At 39.7% G+C, this 17,798-nt stretch overlaps 1 protein-coding gene across 6 annotated transcripts in view; it reads right to left on the reverse strand.

The window, feature by feature from the left end:
* The window catches only part of BCL2L13 (BCL2 like 13), a 90,524-nt gene that overhangs the window by 16,866 nt on the left and 55,860 nt on the right, over positions 1-17,798 (reverse strand). Inside the window, exon 7 of one of the 6 annotated variants that reach the window (XM_019629981.1) lies at positions 6,797-6,820. The exons of the other annotated variants lie outside the window; for them this stretch is intronic. Coding sequence (XP_019485526.1) covers positions 6,797-6,820 — 24 coding nt within the window. The remainder of the gene's footprint in view (positions 1-6,796; positions 6,821-17,798) is intronic. 6 annotated transcript variants of the gene reach the window in all.

The following is a 17,798-nucleotide window of genomic DNA, read 5'->3' on the forward strand; positions in this document are numbered from 1 at the left end:
GGGCAGTGTCACTGGCCCTCATATGTGGGATCCGAACCAGGGCCCTCTGGCATCCCAAGCCAGTTCTTAACCATCGCGCCACTCGGCCGGCCCTCTAATACATTTTAACTTGGTAAAGGAGCAATGTCTTGCAATATGAGTAGTTTGTTTCTGGAACAATTATGCTCGCAAACCAAGGTATTACTGTATTTTTCTTCCAAACAGAATTCTCTCTCTCTGCCTGACTTTCAATAAAACTTTTCTTGCTCTCCTACTTTGTAGAGTCTCGTGAATTCCTTCATGCTCTGCGAATGACCAGGGGTTCATTCTACACCAGGACATATACTTTATTTCACGTCTGTATACTAGCATTTAACATAGTCCCTAGCTACCACATGTAATCAATTACAGTTTATTGTATATTGAAAATTAATCTCTGAAGGGCTTAAATAACATTATAGACATTAATCTTTATAAACTCTTTGTAAAATGGGCAGACACTATTAATGATTTCATTAGTAAACTAGAGTTTATAAATAACCTGGAGACTATGCAGGAAGATGATTCATCTAAGGCTATGTAGTTAAGACAATATACACTACTCGGTCACTCTGCTTCTTAAGAAAAAGAGGGCCCTTTGCTCCCTCGCCAACATCATGCTCCAGTTCCTGCTTGGATTTACTTTTCACAACCTGGTTGGAATGTATCTGGCTCAGAATTATGACATACCAAACCTGGCTAAAAAACTTGAAGGCATTAAAAATAACTTGGATGCCAAGAAGAAACTCCTTAGTCCATGAGGTCAACTCCAGCACTGCCACCAGGACCCTCATAGACTGAGTCTGCTCTTCTTGAGGTCCTCCTTTACCATCCAATCCAAAAGCTTTTGTCTTTCTTTCCAGTCTCAGCTAGACCCTGCGTTGCCTTAGAGTACAAATGGGGCCACAAGTTAAGAACGATCCTGACTTTTCTGACATTCTCTCCTCTTCCCTTCCTCCTGCCAGCTGCTTGGGAGATCCTAAGACTGGAATTATGGTGCTAGATTAGTAAACGTGACCTTTCATTAGCAGTCTCTCCCTTATTCTTTGGGATTTCTACTGCCTTTTTTTCAAAAGAAAAATCGATGAGTTTTGTATAGCTGATTAGATATAAATAATGCTGATTTCTGTTTAGCAATTATAATGGGTGTTTAAATGTTTGGTACTAAATTATGTGTTTCAAGGTAATTAAAATTAAAATCGAGAAGCCCGTTTCTGGTGAATTATCCATTCATTTCACACTGTTGTCAGTATAACTGACATATATAACTCCATAATTGCCAATTTAAACAGTAAATCAATTTGCTACTCAGTAACTGAGAAACTATATTTTGAGATCCCCGTCAGAAGCTGGGGAATTAAATATGTAAAATAATGGCCTTTGTCCTCAGTAGAATTCATAGTCTAGTATGCTTGTGTTTCCTTAATGGTATATTTGATCTGGCTTTTCCTTAAAAGAATCATACTTATTTTAAGGAATTACAGGTGCATTTGACAGTATATGATGGGTAAATGACAAATTGTCTATAAAGGAAATTTTATGCCTTTTTACATTAAAAAATGTACCTTATAACTTTATAGTGATTCTCAAAAAAAATTTTTTCGTTTTTTTTCAATCAGAAATTACCACTGTAATTTGTCAAATGTATAATTAGTAGCCCATTTTTAAAAATTAAACAAAAATGTTTGAATACGTCCCATGGGTCAAGACACAAAAGAGATTTAAAATAAAGGGCCTCTCCTACCCTTAGCTCTAAGTTCATCTTTCTGGAGGCAGGCACTTTCAGCAGTTTATTGGATACTTTTGAGAAAGAGTCTGTGCCTAAACAAACGTGTGCAAGGCATTTTTTTACACAAATGATAACAATTTAGACAGAGTTTACTCCTGCCTTTTTTTTTTTTAAATGAAGATCATTCCATATCAGTATGTAAGGAGCAAGGAACCCTTTTCCTTTTTTGGCTGCATAAGATTCTACTGAACAAATACACCATAATTGATTGAATATGTTACTGGTGAACTAACACAAGGTTGTTTCCTGTCTTTTGCTGTTACAGTGATATCCTTGAACCTAATGTTATTGTATGTTTCTCTGCAGGGTATAGCTGTAAGCTTAAGTCTCCAAAGCATAATTTGCACTAATTGTAGGGAAAGTCCCATTTCATTGCATGTTCTGTTTCAGAGAGCTTGTTAGGCAGCTTCACTGAGAATGCCATTTCTGAAGAAGTTTTAGCAGCATCAGTAAACTGGAAGAATTATTTAGAGACCTTTTTCTAGACAGTGATGACACTGATACTACATTTGATTATAAAACAAAGGGATTCTGCTTCTCTCTGAAAACACGGATCTGTCACACAGGGAGAGAAGTTTTATCCCTGTTGGTTCATCCTGGTGTGTGGGACAAGTTAGCGTCCTGTTATGGTTTGGGTTCTCCCTAGCAGTGTAATCATAAGCAAATGGCTTATTTTTCTGAAACTATTGTATTGTCTAAGATCTGGACACAATACCTACCTCACAGGGCTCCCAGGAGAAGTAACTGACATAATGTATATGATGTGTTGCACAGTGCTTTGCAAATTTGCCCAATAAATAGATCTTAGTCAGAAAAAAAGAACAAAGAAAAAAACGAGTAGAAATCATACAATGTCTACTCTCAGACCACAATGAAATACAACTAGAAATCAATAACAGGATGATAGCTGGAATCCCCCAAAATACTTAAAGATTAATCAATATACCTCTATAAAACAATCCAACATAAATGCTGTTTGCCTCATCCTGCGAACACATCAAAATTACAACTAAATTATGGAACAATCAACTAGGAAAATCATCTGAAGTCTAGCTGAACAGAAGTCTTATGACTAAGGATATAAAGAAGCCATATTGAGACTGGTAGGAAGGGCAGAGATGTGAAACGGGCTGGCCCCAAACCTCCATGTGGCGGATGAAAATTGGGAGGGATATCTCAGCCACAGAGGTTCCCAACAGAGGAGCAATAGACCCCAGCTCCACACCAGACTCCCCAGCATTGAGTACTGGTGCTGGAAAGAGGTGCCCCCACAACATCTGGCTGGGTAGGCTGGAAGGCTGTGGGAAACCCAGATGTTCACTTAAAGGGCCCACACATACGCACTCGCATGCATTCACCCTGGGCTGAGGTGGAGGGGCAGTGATTCAGGGGGTGTTGGAGACATACAGGGGTTAGACTGAGGTGTGTGGCTTCAGGTGAGGGCTGGAAGATAGCCGCCATTTTCCCTGTGTGTGGTCTTCCTCCTGTGTCGCCGCTAGGCAAGCACCATCTTTCCTGTGTTGAGCCCTCCCCCATGTCCATGGCCAAATCTGAATCTGAACAGGTGTAGTGAGTTCCGCTTGCTCCACCTTGGTGACTCACTGAGACCCTGCCACACCCAACTCCGTACCACACAAAGCTTCATCAGTGGCGGAGCATTTTCTCAATTGGTTGAGATTTTGCTTCCTGGCAATTGTCAACAGTTTGGATCAAATAAACTCTTCTAAGTTTTCTCTTAGGCTGGATATTTTTGGTCAACATTGGCCTATAGTATCGACTTCAACAAACAACAATATATGATATATAGGAAGAGGACTTTTTATTGGGAAGCATTAAAAAATTCTTCTGTCATACAGATTTCTATTGTAATGACACCAGATTTACAGTAAATGCTTTGAGAAAATGGTATAATACTAAAATCATAGGCAAATTAACTTTGCCTGATGTTAATAAAACCCATGATAATATTGATACTGAAAATCCAATGTATTGGGAAATTGAACTTAATCCTCCCCATGGAGTCATTTCTATGGAAACTAATTGGCCAAAAGAAAAATTTGAACATCAAGATTATAAAATAATAGTCTTTATTCATCTAGCCAAACTTATCATAATGTACAAATAACAATAAAATGAGGGAGGAAAACATATTAACTTAATAATAATAATAAATTATGATAATACATGTAAAGTATTCTTTTGATGGCTAGGATGTTTGCTCTCCTCAAACTCATACTTGTCTAATATTGGACATTTTCTGCTCCTAATTGGTGTTACTGATTTAATACTATTGCTCTCGGTCCTAGTTTGTAAATGTCATACTAGGTACAAAAAAAACCCAAAACCAAAACATAAGGCTGAAAGAAAAAGAAAAAAAGGGGGAAAAAAAAGAAGCTTTATTAGTGACTGAACCTCACAGGAGCCAGAAACCGGCAACAGGTCTCAGTGTGTCCTGGGTTTTTGTGGAGCTATTCCAGACCCAGTACTGGTGGCAGCCATCCTCAGTAAACATCGTGGCCTGCCCCACACACCTCCAGATCCAGCACAGGCAGCAACCAACTGTGGATTGCTTTGTAGCTCCTACCAGGTAGTCCCTGGCTGGTCACAAGCACTGGGTGATCTGGGCCCGCAATGGAGCCCCTCTCAAGAGGTTGGCATTAGACAACTTGGAGTTTGGCTTCAGACCACAGCAGAGCACCACCTGTTTAGTCCACAAGTAGCACACCCAAAGGGTGGCTGGGGTAAATCCCACTCCATGTGGTATGCTCCGCCCCGCACAGCAGCCCATAAGTGGTAGACGTAGCCAAAACCCACAGCCAGTCAGCCTAAGGGTCAATCTCACCAACTGATGTGCCAATAGCAATCAAAGCTCAAGTATAACAGGAAGACACACACAACCCACACAACGGACATTTCTATCATATCCAGTGCAGGTAACCAGGGAGACTGTGACACTGGGCCCCACAGGGCACATACTACACAAAGTGACTCGGCAAGACTGGGAAACGTAGCAGATAGACCTACTACATAGAAACAAACACAGAGAGGCAGCCAAAATGAGAAAACGAAATATGTCCCAGGTGAAAGAACAGGAGAAAACTCCAGAAAAATAACTAAATGAATGGAGGCAAACAACCTATCAGATACAGAGTTCAAAAAACTGGTTATGGGGCAGCCGGGAGGCTTAGTTGGTTAGAGTGCGTGCTCTGAGCAACAGAGTTGCCAGTTCAATTCCCACATGGGCTAGGGAGCTGTGCCCTCCGTAACTACACTGAAGACAACGACTTAAGCTGAGCTGCCACTGAGCTGCCAATGGGCAGCCAGATGGCTCAGCTGGTTAGAGTGCATGCTCTTAACAACAAGGTTGCCGGTCGACTCCCATATGGGATGGTGGGCTGCGCCCCTGAAACTAGATTGAAATGGCAACTGGATTTGTAGCTGAGCTGTGCCCTCCACAGCTAAGGTTATAGGACAACAACTTGACTTGGAGCTGATGGGTCCTGGGAAAAACACAGTTCCCCAATAAAGTTTTAAAAAATTTAAAAAAAGAAAACTGGTTATAAAAATGCTCAAGGAACTTAGTTAGAACTTCGACAAAGAAATAGCAAGCATGAAAAAAGACAGAGAAACCATAAAAAAGAACCAGTCAGAAATGAAGAATAAAATAACTGAAATGAAGAATGCACTAGAAAGAATCACCAGCAGACTAGGTGAAGCAGAGGATTGAATCAGTGATTTGGAAGACAAGGAAGCAAAAAAAAACCCAATCAGAACAGCAAAAGGAAAAAAGAATTAATAAAATAATAACAATAAGGATCGTTTAAGAGACCTCTGGGGCAACATCAAGCATAACAACATTCACATCATGTGGAGTGCCAGAAAGAGAAGAGAGAAATCAAGGGATTGAGAACCTATTTGTAAAAATAATGACTGAAAACTATCCTAACCTGGTGAAAGAAATAGACATACACACCCAGGAAGTGCAGAGTCCCATAAAGGATGAACCCAAACAGGACCACACCAAAACAAATTATAATTAAAATGGCAAAGTATAAGACAAAGAAATAATCCTAAAAGCAGCAAGAGAAAGGCAACTAGTAACTTATAAGGGAGCTCCCATAAGATTGTTAGCTGATCACTCAACAGAAACTTTGCAGGCCAGGAGAGATTGGCACGAAATATTCAAAAAGATGAAAAGCAAGGACCCACAACCAAGACTACTCTACCCAGCGAAGCTAGCATTTAAAATTGAAGATAAAGAGCTTCCCATTTAAGAAAAAGCTAAAGGAGTTCATCACCATCAAACCAGTACAATGTTAGAGGGACTTTTTTTTTTTTTTAAGATTTTATTGGGGAATTGGGGGAGAGGAACAGCGTTGGGGAATTGGGGAAGGGGAACAGACAAGTTGCTGTCCTTTTTGTTCTTCAGTGTAGTTGTGGAGGACGTCACTTCACTGGCCCATGTTGGTATTATCATTGCGCTCTTCCCAGGTGAGGCAAATTGGTCGCCGGCCACTGGACGGTCGCTCGCGGCGGTTCTTGGCAGCTCACACCAGCTGCCAACTGCTCACGCCAGCTGCCAGCTACTCACAGTAGCTTTACGGCAGCCCACTGCAGCCTCACTGCAGCCTATGCCGTCGCCGGCGACTCTTGGCAGCCCAGCTCCAGGTCGAGCTGTTGTTCACCATCTTAGCTGTAGAGGGCTCAGCATCACTGGCCCACATGTGGGATCCAAACCGGGGCCCTGCTGCTCAGAGCTGGCGTCCCAAGCCAGCTCTTAACCAACACGCCACTCAGCCAGCCCAAAAAGGACATTTTTAAGATGAAAAAAAAAAAAGATAAAAAATATGAATAATAAATTGACAATAACTATATATTTTTCAACAATTACTTTCAATGTAAATGGATTAGCTGTTCCAATCAAAAGATAAGGTGGCTGAATGAATAAGAAAACAAGACTCTTACATATGCTGCCTAAAAGGTACTCACCTCAGATTGAAAGACATACACAGGCTAAAAGTAAAGAGATGGAAAAAGGTATTTAATGAAAATGGAAACAAACAAACAAACAAAACTGGGGTAACAATACTTACACCAGACAAAAAAACTTTAAAACAAAGGCTATAACAAGAGACAAAGGAGGATCCAGTAATCTCACTTTTGAGTATTTATCCAAAGAAACCCAAAACACTACTTTGAGGGGATGTGTGCATTCATATGTTCATTGCAGCATTATTTTCAATAGCCAAGATGTGAAGGTACCCTGGGCATCCATCCATGGATAAATGGATAAAAAGGAGGTGGTACATATATACAATGGAATATTGCTTGGCCATGGAAGGGAATGGGTTCTTGCCATCTGCAACAACATGGATGGACCTGAAGGTATTGTGCTGAGTGGAGTATGTCAGTCAGAGAAAGACAGATGCAATGTGATTTCACTTACATCTGGAATCTAAACAACAAAATAAACAAACAAAAGAGAAACACTCATAGATACAGGGAACATTTGGATCATTGCCAGATGGGATGAGGGTTGGAGGCTGGGTGAAAAACGTGAAAGGATTAAGAAGTACAAATTGGTAGTTACAAAGTAGTCATGGGGATGTAAATTAAAGTAAAACATAGGGAATATAGTCAATAACATGGTAATAACTATGTATGGTGCCAGGTGGGTACTAGAATATCCAGGGGGATTACTTCTTAAATTATACAAATGTCTAACCACTATGCTATACACCTGAAATTAATACAAAATAATATTGAATATCAACTGTAGTTGAAAAATGTTTTCAGATTTCTTGGGTAGATACCCAGCAATCCCTCTCCTGGGTATCTACTCAAAAAATCTGAAAACATTTACCCATAAAGATATATGTAGTCTGATGTTCATTGCAGCTTTGTTTATGGTGGCCAAGACATGAAAACAACGAAAGTGTCCTTCGATAGATGATTGGATAAAGAAGATGTGGTATATATACACAATGGAATACTATTCTGCCATAAGAAATTGATGAAATAATGAAATTGCTTTCCTTAATACTAGCAATGAACTTGAAATTAAAAACACAATACCATTTACATAAGAACCTCAAAAAAATGAAATTCTTAGGTATAAATCTAACAAAATAGGTACAAGATCAATATGAGGAAAACTACGAAACTGATTAAAGAAATCAAAGAACTAAATAATTGGAAAAATATTCCATGTTCATAGATAGAAAGACTCCATATGGCTAAGATGCCAGTTCTTCCCAACTTGATCTAATGATTCAATGGAATCCCAATGAAAATCCCAGCAAGCTATTTTATGGATACTGACAAACTGATTCAAAAGTTTATATGGAAAGATAAAAGATCAAGACTATCCAACACTATATTTAAGAACAAAGTTGGAAGGTTGATTGACACTACCTGATTTCTAGACTTACTATAAAGCTAGAATAATCAAGACATTATGTTATTGGTAAAAATATAGATAAATAGGTCATTGGAATATAATGAAGAGCCCAGAATATAAACCCACATAAATACAGTCAATTGATCTTTGATGAAGTAGCAAAGGCAATAAAGTAGAGAAAAGATAGCCTTTTCAAATAACGGTGCTAAAACAACTGGACATCCACGTTAAAAAAAAAAAAAGAATCTAGACACAGACCTTTTATACTCTTTATGTTTGGTTTTTTGTTTGTTTGTTTGTTTTTAGCTGAGCCATCCTGCCACCTATTGGCAGCTCAGCGGCTGCTCAGCTCGGGCCAGGACTCGAATTGCTGTTGCTCAGAGCTCAAACTCATGAGCGAGCTCTTAACCAACTGAGCCACTCGGCCGGCCCCTTTTATACTCTAAAAAAATTAACTCTAAATGAATCACAGACCTAAATATAAAATGCAAAACTATAAAACTCCTAGAAGACAACAGGAAAACACCTAGATGACCTTGGTTTTGGTAATGAATTATTAGATAAAACACTAAAGGCATGATCCATGAAAAAAAGAAATGATAAGCTAGGCTTGATTAAAATTTAAAATGTGTGTTATGCAAAACACAGTCAAGAGAATGACAAGACAAGCCACAGACTGGAAGAAATATTTGCAAAACACACATCTGATAAAGGACTGCTATCCAAAATATATGAAGAACTCTTAAAACTCAACAATAAGAAAACAAAACACCCAATTAACAAATGGCCTAATGGGGTGGCCAGTTAGCTCAGTTGGTTAGATCGTGGTGCTAATAACACCAAGGTTGCTGGTTTGCTCCCTGTATGGGCCACTGAGAGCTGCACCCTCCTTAAAAAAGGGCTAAGCACCTTAACAGACACCACACCGAAGAAGACATACACATGGCAAATAAGCATATGAAAAGATGCTCCAGCAGATGACATGATACCATAGAAAGAGAACCATAAAGAGTCCACCAAAAAACTATTAGAACTTATCAATGAATTCAGCAAAGTTGCAGGTTACAAAATTAATATTCAGAAATCCATTGCATTTTTTTTTAAGATTTTATTGGGGAATTGGGGGAGGGGAACAGCACTCGGGAATCGGGGGAAGGGGAACAGACAAGCTGCTGTCCTTTTTTTGTTCCTCAGTCTAGTTGTGGAGGACGTTGCTTCACTGGCCCATGTTGGTATTATCATTGCACTCTTCCCAGATGAAGCAGATCGGTCTCCGGCCTCTGGACGGCCGTTCACGGCGGCTCTTGGCAGCTCACACCGGCCGCCGGCCACTCACGCTGGCTGCCAGCCACACACACGGTAGCTTATGGCAGCCCACTGCAGCAGGGGCTGCAGCCTATGCCGTCGCTGGCGACTCATGGCAGCCCAGCTCCAGGTTGAGCTGCTGCTCACCATCTTAGCTGTCACTGGCCCTCATGTGTGATCCGAACCAGGGCCCTGCTGCTCAGAGCTGGCGTCCCAAGCCAGCTCTTAACCAATGTGCCACTCGGCCGGCCCGAAATCAGTTGCATTTTATACACCAATAACAAACTATCAGAAAAAGAAATTTAAAAAATAATCCCATTTACAACTGAACCAAAAAAAATTAAGACACAATACCTAGGAATAAATTTAACCAAGGAGGTAAAAGAACTGTACTCAGAAAATTATAAGACATTAAAAAAGAAATTGAAAAAGATACAAATAAATGGAAGCATATACCATGTTCATGGATAGGAGGAATTAACATCATGAAAATGTCCATACTACCTACAGCAATTTACAGAGTCAATGTAATCCCTATCAAAATACCAATGGCATTTTTAACAGAACTAGACAAAATAATTCTAAAACTTATATGGAACCACAATGATCCCAAATTGCCAACACAATCTTGAAAAAGAAAAAGTTGGAAATATCACACTACCTGATATCAAACTATACTACAAGGCTATAGTAATCAAAACAGCATGGTACTGGCATAGAAACAGACACATAGATCAATGGAACAGACTAGAGAGCCCAGAAATAAACTCACACTTATATGGTCAATTAATCCAGGACAAGGGAAGCAAGAATACACAAGGGGGTAAAGACAGTCTATTCAATAAATGGTGTTGGGAAACTAGACCACATTCTTACATCATATGCAAGAATACACTCAAAATGGATTAAAGACTTAAATGTAAGACCTAAAACCATAAAACTAGAAGAAAACATAAGCAGTAAACTCTGACATTGCTTTCAGTAGTATGTTTTTGGATATATCTCCTCAGGCCAGAGAAACAAAAGAAAAAAATAAACAATAGGGCTACATCAAATTAAAGTTTTTGCACAGCAAAGGAAACCATCAACAAAACAAAAAGATAGCCTACTGAATGGGTGAAGATATTCGCCAATTTGGGTGTTAATACCCAAAATTTATAAAGACCTCATACAAACTTAACACCAAAAACAAAATAAATGGGCAGAATGCCTGAACAGACATTTTTCAAAAGAGGACATGCACATCGCCAAGACATATGAAAAGATGCTCGATGTCACTAATCATCAGAAAAATGCAAATTAAAACCACCAAGAGATATCACTTCACACCTGTCAAAATGGCTATCATCAATAAATCAACAAACAAGTATTGGCGAGGATATGGAGAAAAGGGAACCCTCATGCACTGTTGATGGGATTGCAAATTGGTGCAGCCACTATGAAAAATAGTATGGAGGTTCCTCAAAAATTAAAAACAGAGGGCTGGCTGAGTGCTCAATTGGTTAAGAGCTTGCTCAAGGGTTTGAGCTCTGAGCAACAGCGGTTCGAGTCTGGCCTGAGCTGAGCTGCTGCTGAGCTGCCAACAGGTGGCAGGATGGCTCAGCTAAAAAAAAAATTAAAAACAGAACTACCATATGACCCAGCAATCCCACTTCTGAATATTTATCTGAAGAAATCCAAAACACTAATTCAAAACAATATATGCATTCCCGTGTTCATTGCAGCATTATTTACACTCATCAAGATATGGAAGAACCTAAGTGTCCATCAACAGACGAATGGATAAAGAAGGTATGGTACTACCTATATACAATGGAATATTACTCAGCCATAAAAAACCAATCTTATCATTTGCGACAACATAAATGGACCTAGAAGGTATTATATGCTAAATGAAATAAGTTAGACAGAGAAAGACAAATACCATAGGATTTCACTTATATGTGGAATCTAAAAACAAAATAAATGAACAACCAAACAGAAACAAATTCACAGATACAGAGAACAAACTGATGGTTGCCAGATGGGAGGGGAGGTTGTGAGGCTGGGTGAAAAAGGTGAAGAGTACAAACTGGCAGGTATAAAATAGTCATGAGGATGTAAAGAAGAGCATATGGAATATAGTCAATAATATTGTAATAAGTATGTATGTCATCAGTTGGGTACTAGGCTTATGGGGTAATCACTTCATAAGTTATATAGATGTCTAGTCATTATGCTGTACACCTGAAACTAATAATATTGAAAAAAAAATTTTATTAAAAAAAAGCAGGAAAAAAAAAAGGATGCTACAAACCACATGTCATCAGGGAAATGAAAGTTAAGACAACAATGAGGTACCACTAGACACCTATTAGAATGGCCAAAATCTGGAACACTGACATCAAAAGCAGACAAGGATGCGAAGTCACAGGAATTTCCATTCATTGCTAGTGGGGATGCAAAATGGTACAGCCACTTTAGAAGACAGCTTGGTGATTTCTTACAAAACGGAACATCCTCTTACCAAACTGCACTCTTTGGTATTTACACAAAGGATCTTAAACTTATGTCCATACAAAAGCCTACACATGGATGCTTGTAGCAGCTTAATTCATAAGTGCCAACTTAGAAGCAATCAAGATCTACTTCAGTAGGTGATGGATAAATAAATGGTGATACAGCCAGACAATGGAGCTACAAAGCCATGAAAAGACATGGAGGAGGCCTAAATGTATATTATTAAGTGAAAGAAGCCAGTCTAAAAGGCTACATACTGCATGATTCCAATTACATAACATTCTGGAACAGGCAAAACTACGGAGAAAGAAAAAAGTCAGTGTTCGCCAGAGGCTAGAGAGGGACTAATAAGTGGAAATATCAGAAAGAGAAGACTCTTTGGATGCATAACATAAACCAGGACAGAGTAGTTCAAGAGGCAGGTCTTACTGAGACAACCCTTCCTCACAAGAAGGTGGGCAGATTATGGCTGATGTGGAAATGCACACCGGCAGGGACCACAGCTATCAGTGAGAAGTTGTAAAAGCAGGGAAAGAAGTTGATGCTTTGAAGAAAATTGTAAACTTTATGTCTGACTGGTCCAGTAGACCTATGAGCATTCCACCTAAGGCACTATAAATAAATCCTTTGTTTTTTTAAGCATGAGGAAAAGTGGAGCCAGGAAAAAACGGGGATTTTCTCTGCAGAATTTCCGAAGGTGTTCATTCATTCTATGTCTCTTCTTTTCTCATGTTTTAACTTTGGGGCTAGGCATTTATATTGAAAAGGACTGAGCATACCTTCTGCCAGCACCTACTAAGGAAAAGAAAAGCCCCTGGAAAAGCACGTGACCTGTGAAGTGGGACATGGTCAAAGCAGTTTATTTGAATGGAAACCACTATAAGCGTGACCCAACCTACCACCTATTTTTATATATCCAAGTCCCAGTAACTCTCAAATTCAATATTTTACTCACTCTTGAGGCAATTGGTTAACTTCATTCCCTTTTTGGCTTATAAGACACTTTAGAATTTCCTATGAGAGTTTACTGTTGTTTAGAAATTTTCAAGGGCTTGTTTTCCACAAATGCCACCAACAAATTATAATTCTGTCAACAATGCTATTGTCTCCTTTTCGTACCACTGCGCTTAGACTTGCCACTACTTAAACTTCCATACATGATATAAATTTTACTCTTGGATGATAACTACTCTCTCTTTCTCTTAAAATAAGATCAGGTTAGTAAATGATATAAAAGCTTTATTGTTTTGTTTTGTTTTGATTTTCAAGAGAAAGGTAAGCTTCCCTAAGTTTGAATTTATAGTTATTAAAACAAACAAATGGGGGGAAAAAAAAACAATTACACGAGAAAAAAAAAATCCCGGGCAATAAAAAAATTATTTAAAATAAATAAAAACAATAGAAAGGGGGCGGCCAGGTGGCTCAGTTGGTTAGAGCACGTGCTCTGAACAACAAGGCTGCCGGTTCAATTCCCACATGGGCCAGTGAGCTGCACCCTCCGCAACTACAATAAAGACAATAACTTGTGGGCTGTGCCCCCCGCAGTTAGACTGAAAACGGCGACTGGACATGTAGCTGAGCTGCGACCTCTACAACTAGACTGAAGGACAACAGCTTGACTTGGAGCTGATGGGTCCTGGAAAAAACACACTGTTACCCAATTAAAAAAAGAAAGAAAGAAAGAAAGAAGGAATTAAGAAATAATAGGGCCGGCTGAGTGGCGCGATGGTTAAGAACTCGCTTGGGATGCCAGAGGGCCCCGGTTCGGATCCCACATATGAGGGCCAGTGACACTGCCCTCTACAGCTAAGATGCTGAACAACAGCTCAACCTGGAGCTGGGCTGCCTTGAGTCGCCGGCGACGGCGTGGGCTGCAGTCCCTGTGGCAGTGGATTGCCATGGGCTACCATGTGTGGCCAGCAGCCAGCGTGAGCGGCCAGCAGCCGCAGTGAGCGGCCGTCCAGAAGCCGGCGACTGATCTGCCTCGCCAGAGAAGAGCGCAATGATGGTGCCAACTTGGGCCAGTGAAGCAACATCCTCCACAACTAGATTGAAGAACAAAACGACAGCAACTTGTCTGTTCCCCTTTCCCCAATTCCCCAGCACTGTTCCCATCCCCCCAATTCCCCAATAAAAATCTTAAAAAAAAAAAAAAAAAAAAGAAATAATAATAGCAATGAAAGGGGAGATATAGTTCCATACATTGCAGAGATTAAAAAAGAAGTTATTTTTGAGACATTTGGAAATTTGAATACTAACAGGATATTTGATAGGAAATGATTTTTAAATTTTTTGAGTGATAATGGTATTGTATTTAAAAATGAACAGAAAGCCTTTATTTTTTAGAAATACATACTAAAATTTTAATAAATAAAATGATATAATGTCTGGATTTTGCTTCAAAATAATATTAAGAGGGGAAGTAATTAGGGTGTGAATAAAGCATACCTGGCAATGAGTTAAAGATTGTTAGGGCTAACTGATGAGGGTTCATTGTACTATCTTGTCTATTTTCATATGTTTAAATTCTCCAACACAAAATAATTTTTTTAAAGTAGTATAACAGAATTTAGAAATAAAAATCTACTGTACCTTTCTCCAAAATATAAAAGGATATTGTGAGCAGCTCTAGTCTAACAAAACCAAAAGTTTGGGGATAATATCCTAGGAAAATTATCGAAAGTTGACAAGAAAAACCAGAAACCTTCCCTCAAAGAAAATACCATGTGGTTTTACAGGCATGTTATAGGAAGCAAGGTGCAAATAATTTGAATCTCATATAAACTATTTCCAAGCAGAAAAAAGAAGAAACATTCTTCCCAACTCTAACTTTTTTTCTTTTTCTTTTTTTTAATTAAAATTTATTGGGGTGACAATTGTTAGCTCTAACTTCTTTTATGAAAGCAGCATATCCTTAAAACTGAAACAAAACAAGAAAAATTACAGGCCACCCTCACTCAATGAGCTTGATACAACTAAATGGTGGAACAGTTATTGTAAAAGCACTCATTTTAACAACAGGAAAAAGACAAGTATGCGTACTAACACCAGGTTTATTATTATTATACAGGAGATCCTGATTAGTGCAGTACTATTTTTAACACATTGAGGACGGGGCATTTAACTTGTTTAAATGCATGTTCCCGGGGTTTAAACCATTGAAATCAACTTTTATACTGTGTTTCTTTAAAAATTTATAACAAATTCACTAACTATTTTTATGAACTGAAATTTTCAGGAAATGCTCACCAAAGACCCTAGTAGTGCTTGAGGGTGATACCTCTGGAAACATTCCCCCTTGTAGCAGCAGCTCACACTGACAGCCAGCTGCTCACGCTGGCTGCCAGCCACTCACAGTAGCTTATGGCAACCCACTGAAGCTTCACTGCAGCCTACACGGTCACTGTCGACTCACAGCAGCCCAGCTCCAGGTTGAGCTGTTGTTCACCATCTTAGCTGTAGAGGGCGCAGCGTCACTGGCCCTCAAGTGGGATCCAAATCGGGGCCCTGCTGCTCAGAGCCGGCGTCCCAAGCCAACTCTTAACCAACGTGCCACTCAGCAACCATAAGTGGCCATCCAGTGGCTGGCGATCCATATGCCTCACCTGGGAAGAGTGCAATGATCATAATACCAACATGGGCCAGTGAAGTGACGTCCTCCATGACTAGACTGAAGAACAAAAGGACAGCAACTTGTCTGTTCCCCTTCTCCGAGTCCCCAATGCTGTTCCCCTCCCCCAATTCCCCAGTGAAATATTAAAAAAAAAAAATTTGAAAAGTGCACAATTTATAAGCCAAAATGCAACTTTCTTTGGCCACTTCACTGTTTTTCTCGAGAGAATAATAAGACAATAATAATTATTATTAATAATAAGGGTGTTCACCAACACCCTTCATGAACACATTATACTGAAAAATACAAATAGGTTTTTCCTTTACTTCTTCATTTCTCTGTGGAACATCAACAATTGTTGAATCATGAATTGTGGGAATCATGTTGACAACATGAGTATCCCTACAGGATTGAAGAAGAATTTCACACTTTCTCCTGAATTGTAGTTTCGCCATGTTTCAGAGATGTGATTCGTTTTTTAATTCTGGAGAAAGACCCCTGTTCACTCTGATTGTTCCACATACTCTAACTTGTCTTGAAAGGAGAGTTTCAGCAATTGTCACAAGATTGTAATAGTTGTCTTGGTAGACATGGTAATTTTGATCAAGATAAGGTTCCAAAAGTGTGAAAATAGTTTCCTGTAATTTTTTTCCTTCACCAGCATAAATTTCTAAATTCAAGATATAGCCTGAGGTGCTTTCAGTGACCATACGAACAAGTAAGCCGTACTTTATTAGTTTCCCTGGTTATATATTTGTATACGAAGTCTACCCCTCCAAGGAATCATTGCTTCATCTAAGGAAAGTTGTTGATTTGACTTATAAATAGTCTGAAATCTTTCAAGGAAAAAATCGGGTTGAATTTTGAAAAGCCTGTTAGTTGATTGTTGCAGAAGTTCATTGTTGTTGAAATGTAAACACCACCAAATTTGTTCAAATCTATTACGGCTCCTAAGTTTCCTGAAAATAGGAGTATCTAAAAATGGATCCGTAGGCCAACAGTCCTTTAGTTTATCTTTCCTACTTGCCCCATTGGAATAATTATTGAAAAAATTTTTTTCATTTCGGCTACAGTGACATTTGACCATTTCAACCCCTTAAAACCAGTAATATACTTTTCCTGATTTTGTAAGTAATATAGATTCATTTCCTCACACAACATATCAAAGAATCTGTCTCCAAGAAAGAGTCCTGTTACTTGTGATACTTTCATTGGGTCAGAGGGAATTTGTTTCACCCCTGGGTTTCTGGTAAATGGCCCTAAATTTGGTGTTTTATCTGTTTTTACCCATGTGGAAACTGCCGAATCTAGTGTGTCATCGTCATAGTCACTTTTGTTTGTGCTTTGTTCACTGTCACTGTAATTCAGTAAAGGATGCACAACTTTGTTTTGCCTATATCCAATAGATATAAAAGAGTCACTGTCATTTTCACAGTCACTATCAGCGTTGACTGAACATCAGATAATGTGTCCGCCAACAATTCTGCTGAAATTTCATCTTCTGTAAGGTATTTTTTCCCATAAGAACTATGTCTTTCTGTCATGGATGTAAAGTGATTGAAATCTGAATGCTGACTAAATGTAGAGCAGAGCAACAGAGGAAAATACAGAGCTGTTCGTTCTCTGCATTTATGACAGATCATTAACTCAGAGTGAGGTCACGTTTCTATAACTATTCATCAGCAGGACCATTCGGAGAAAGGTTCCATGTAGTGCATAGTTAAGTGTATAGTGCGTGGAAACCAAGCGCGTTAAAAACGCAGATTTGCAGGCCAGCCAAGTGGCACGTTGGTTAAGAGCTGGCTTGGGATGCCAGCTCTGAGCAGTAGGGCCCCGGTTCGAATCCCACATGAGGGCCAGTGATGCTGCCCTCTAGAGCTAAGATGGTGAGCTCCACCTGGAGCTGGGCTGCCATGAGTCACCGGCAACGGCATAGGCTGCAGCCCCTGCTGCAGTGGGCTGCCATAAGCTACCATGTGTGGCTGGCAGCCAGCGTGAGCGGGTGGCAGCCGGTGTGAGCTGCCAAGAGCCGCTGTGGGCGGCCTCGGTGATCGATCTGCCTCAGCCGGGGAGAGCGCAATAATACCAACATGGGCCAGTGAAGCGACATCCTCCACAACTAGACTGAAGAACAAAAGGACAGCAACTTGTCTGTTCCCCTTCCCCCGATTCCC

Source organism: Hipposideros armiger, unplaced genomic scaffold, assembly GCF_001890085.2.
Source record: "Hipposideros armiger isolate ML-2016 unplaced genomic scaffold, ASM189008v1 scaffold_878, whole genome shotgun sequence".
NCBI classification, from domain to species: domain Eukaryota; kingdom Metazoa; phylum Chordata; class Mammalia; order Chiroptera; family Hipposideridae; genus Hipposideros; species Hipposideros armiger.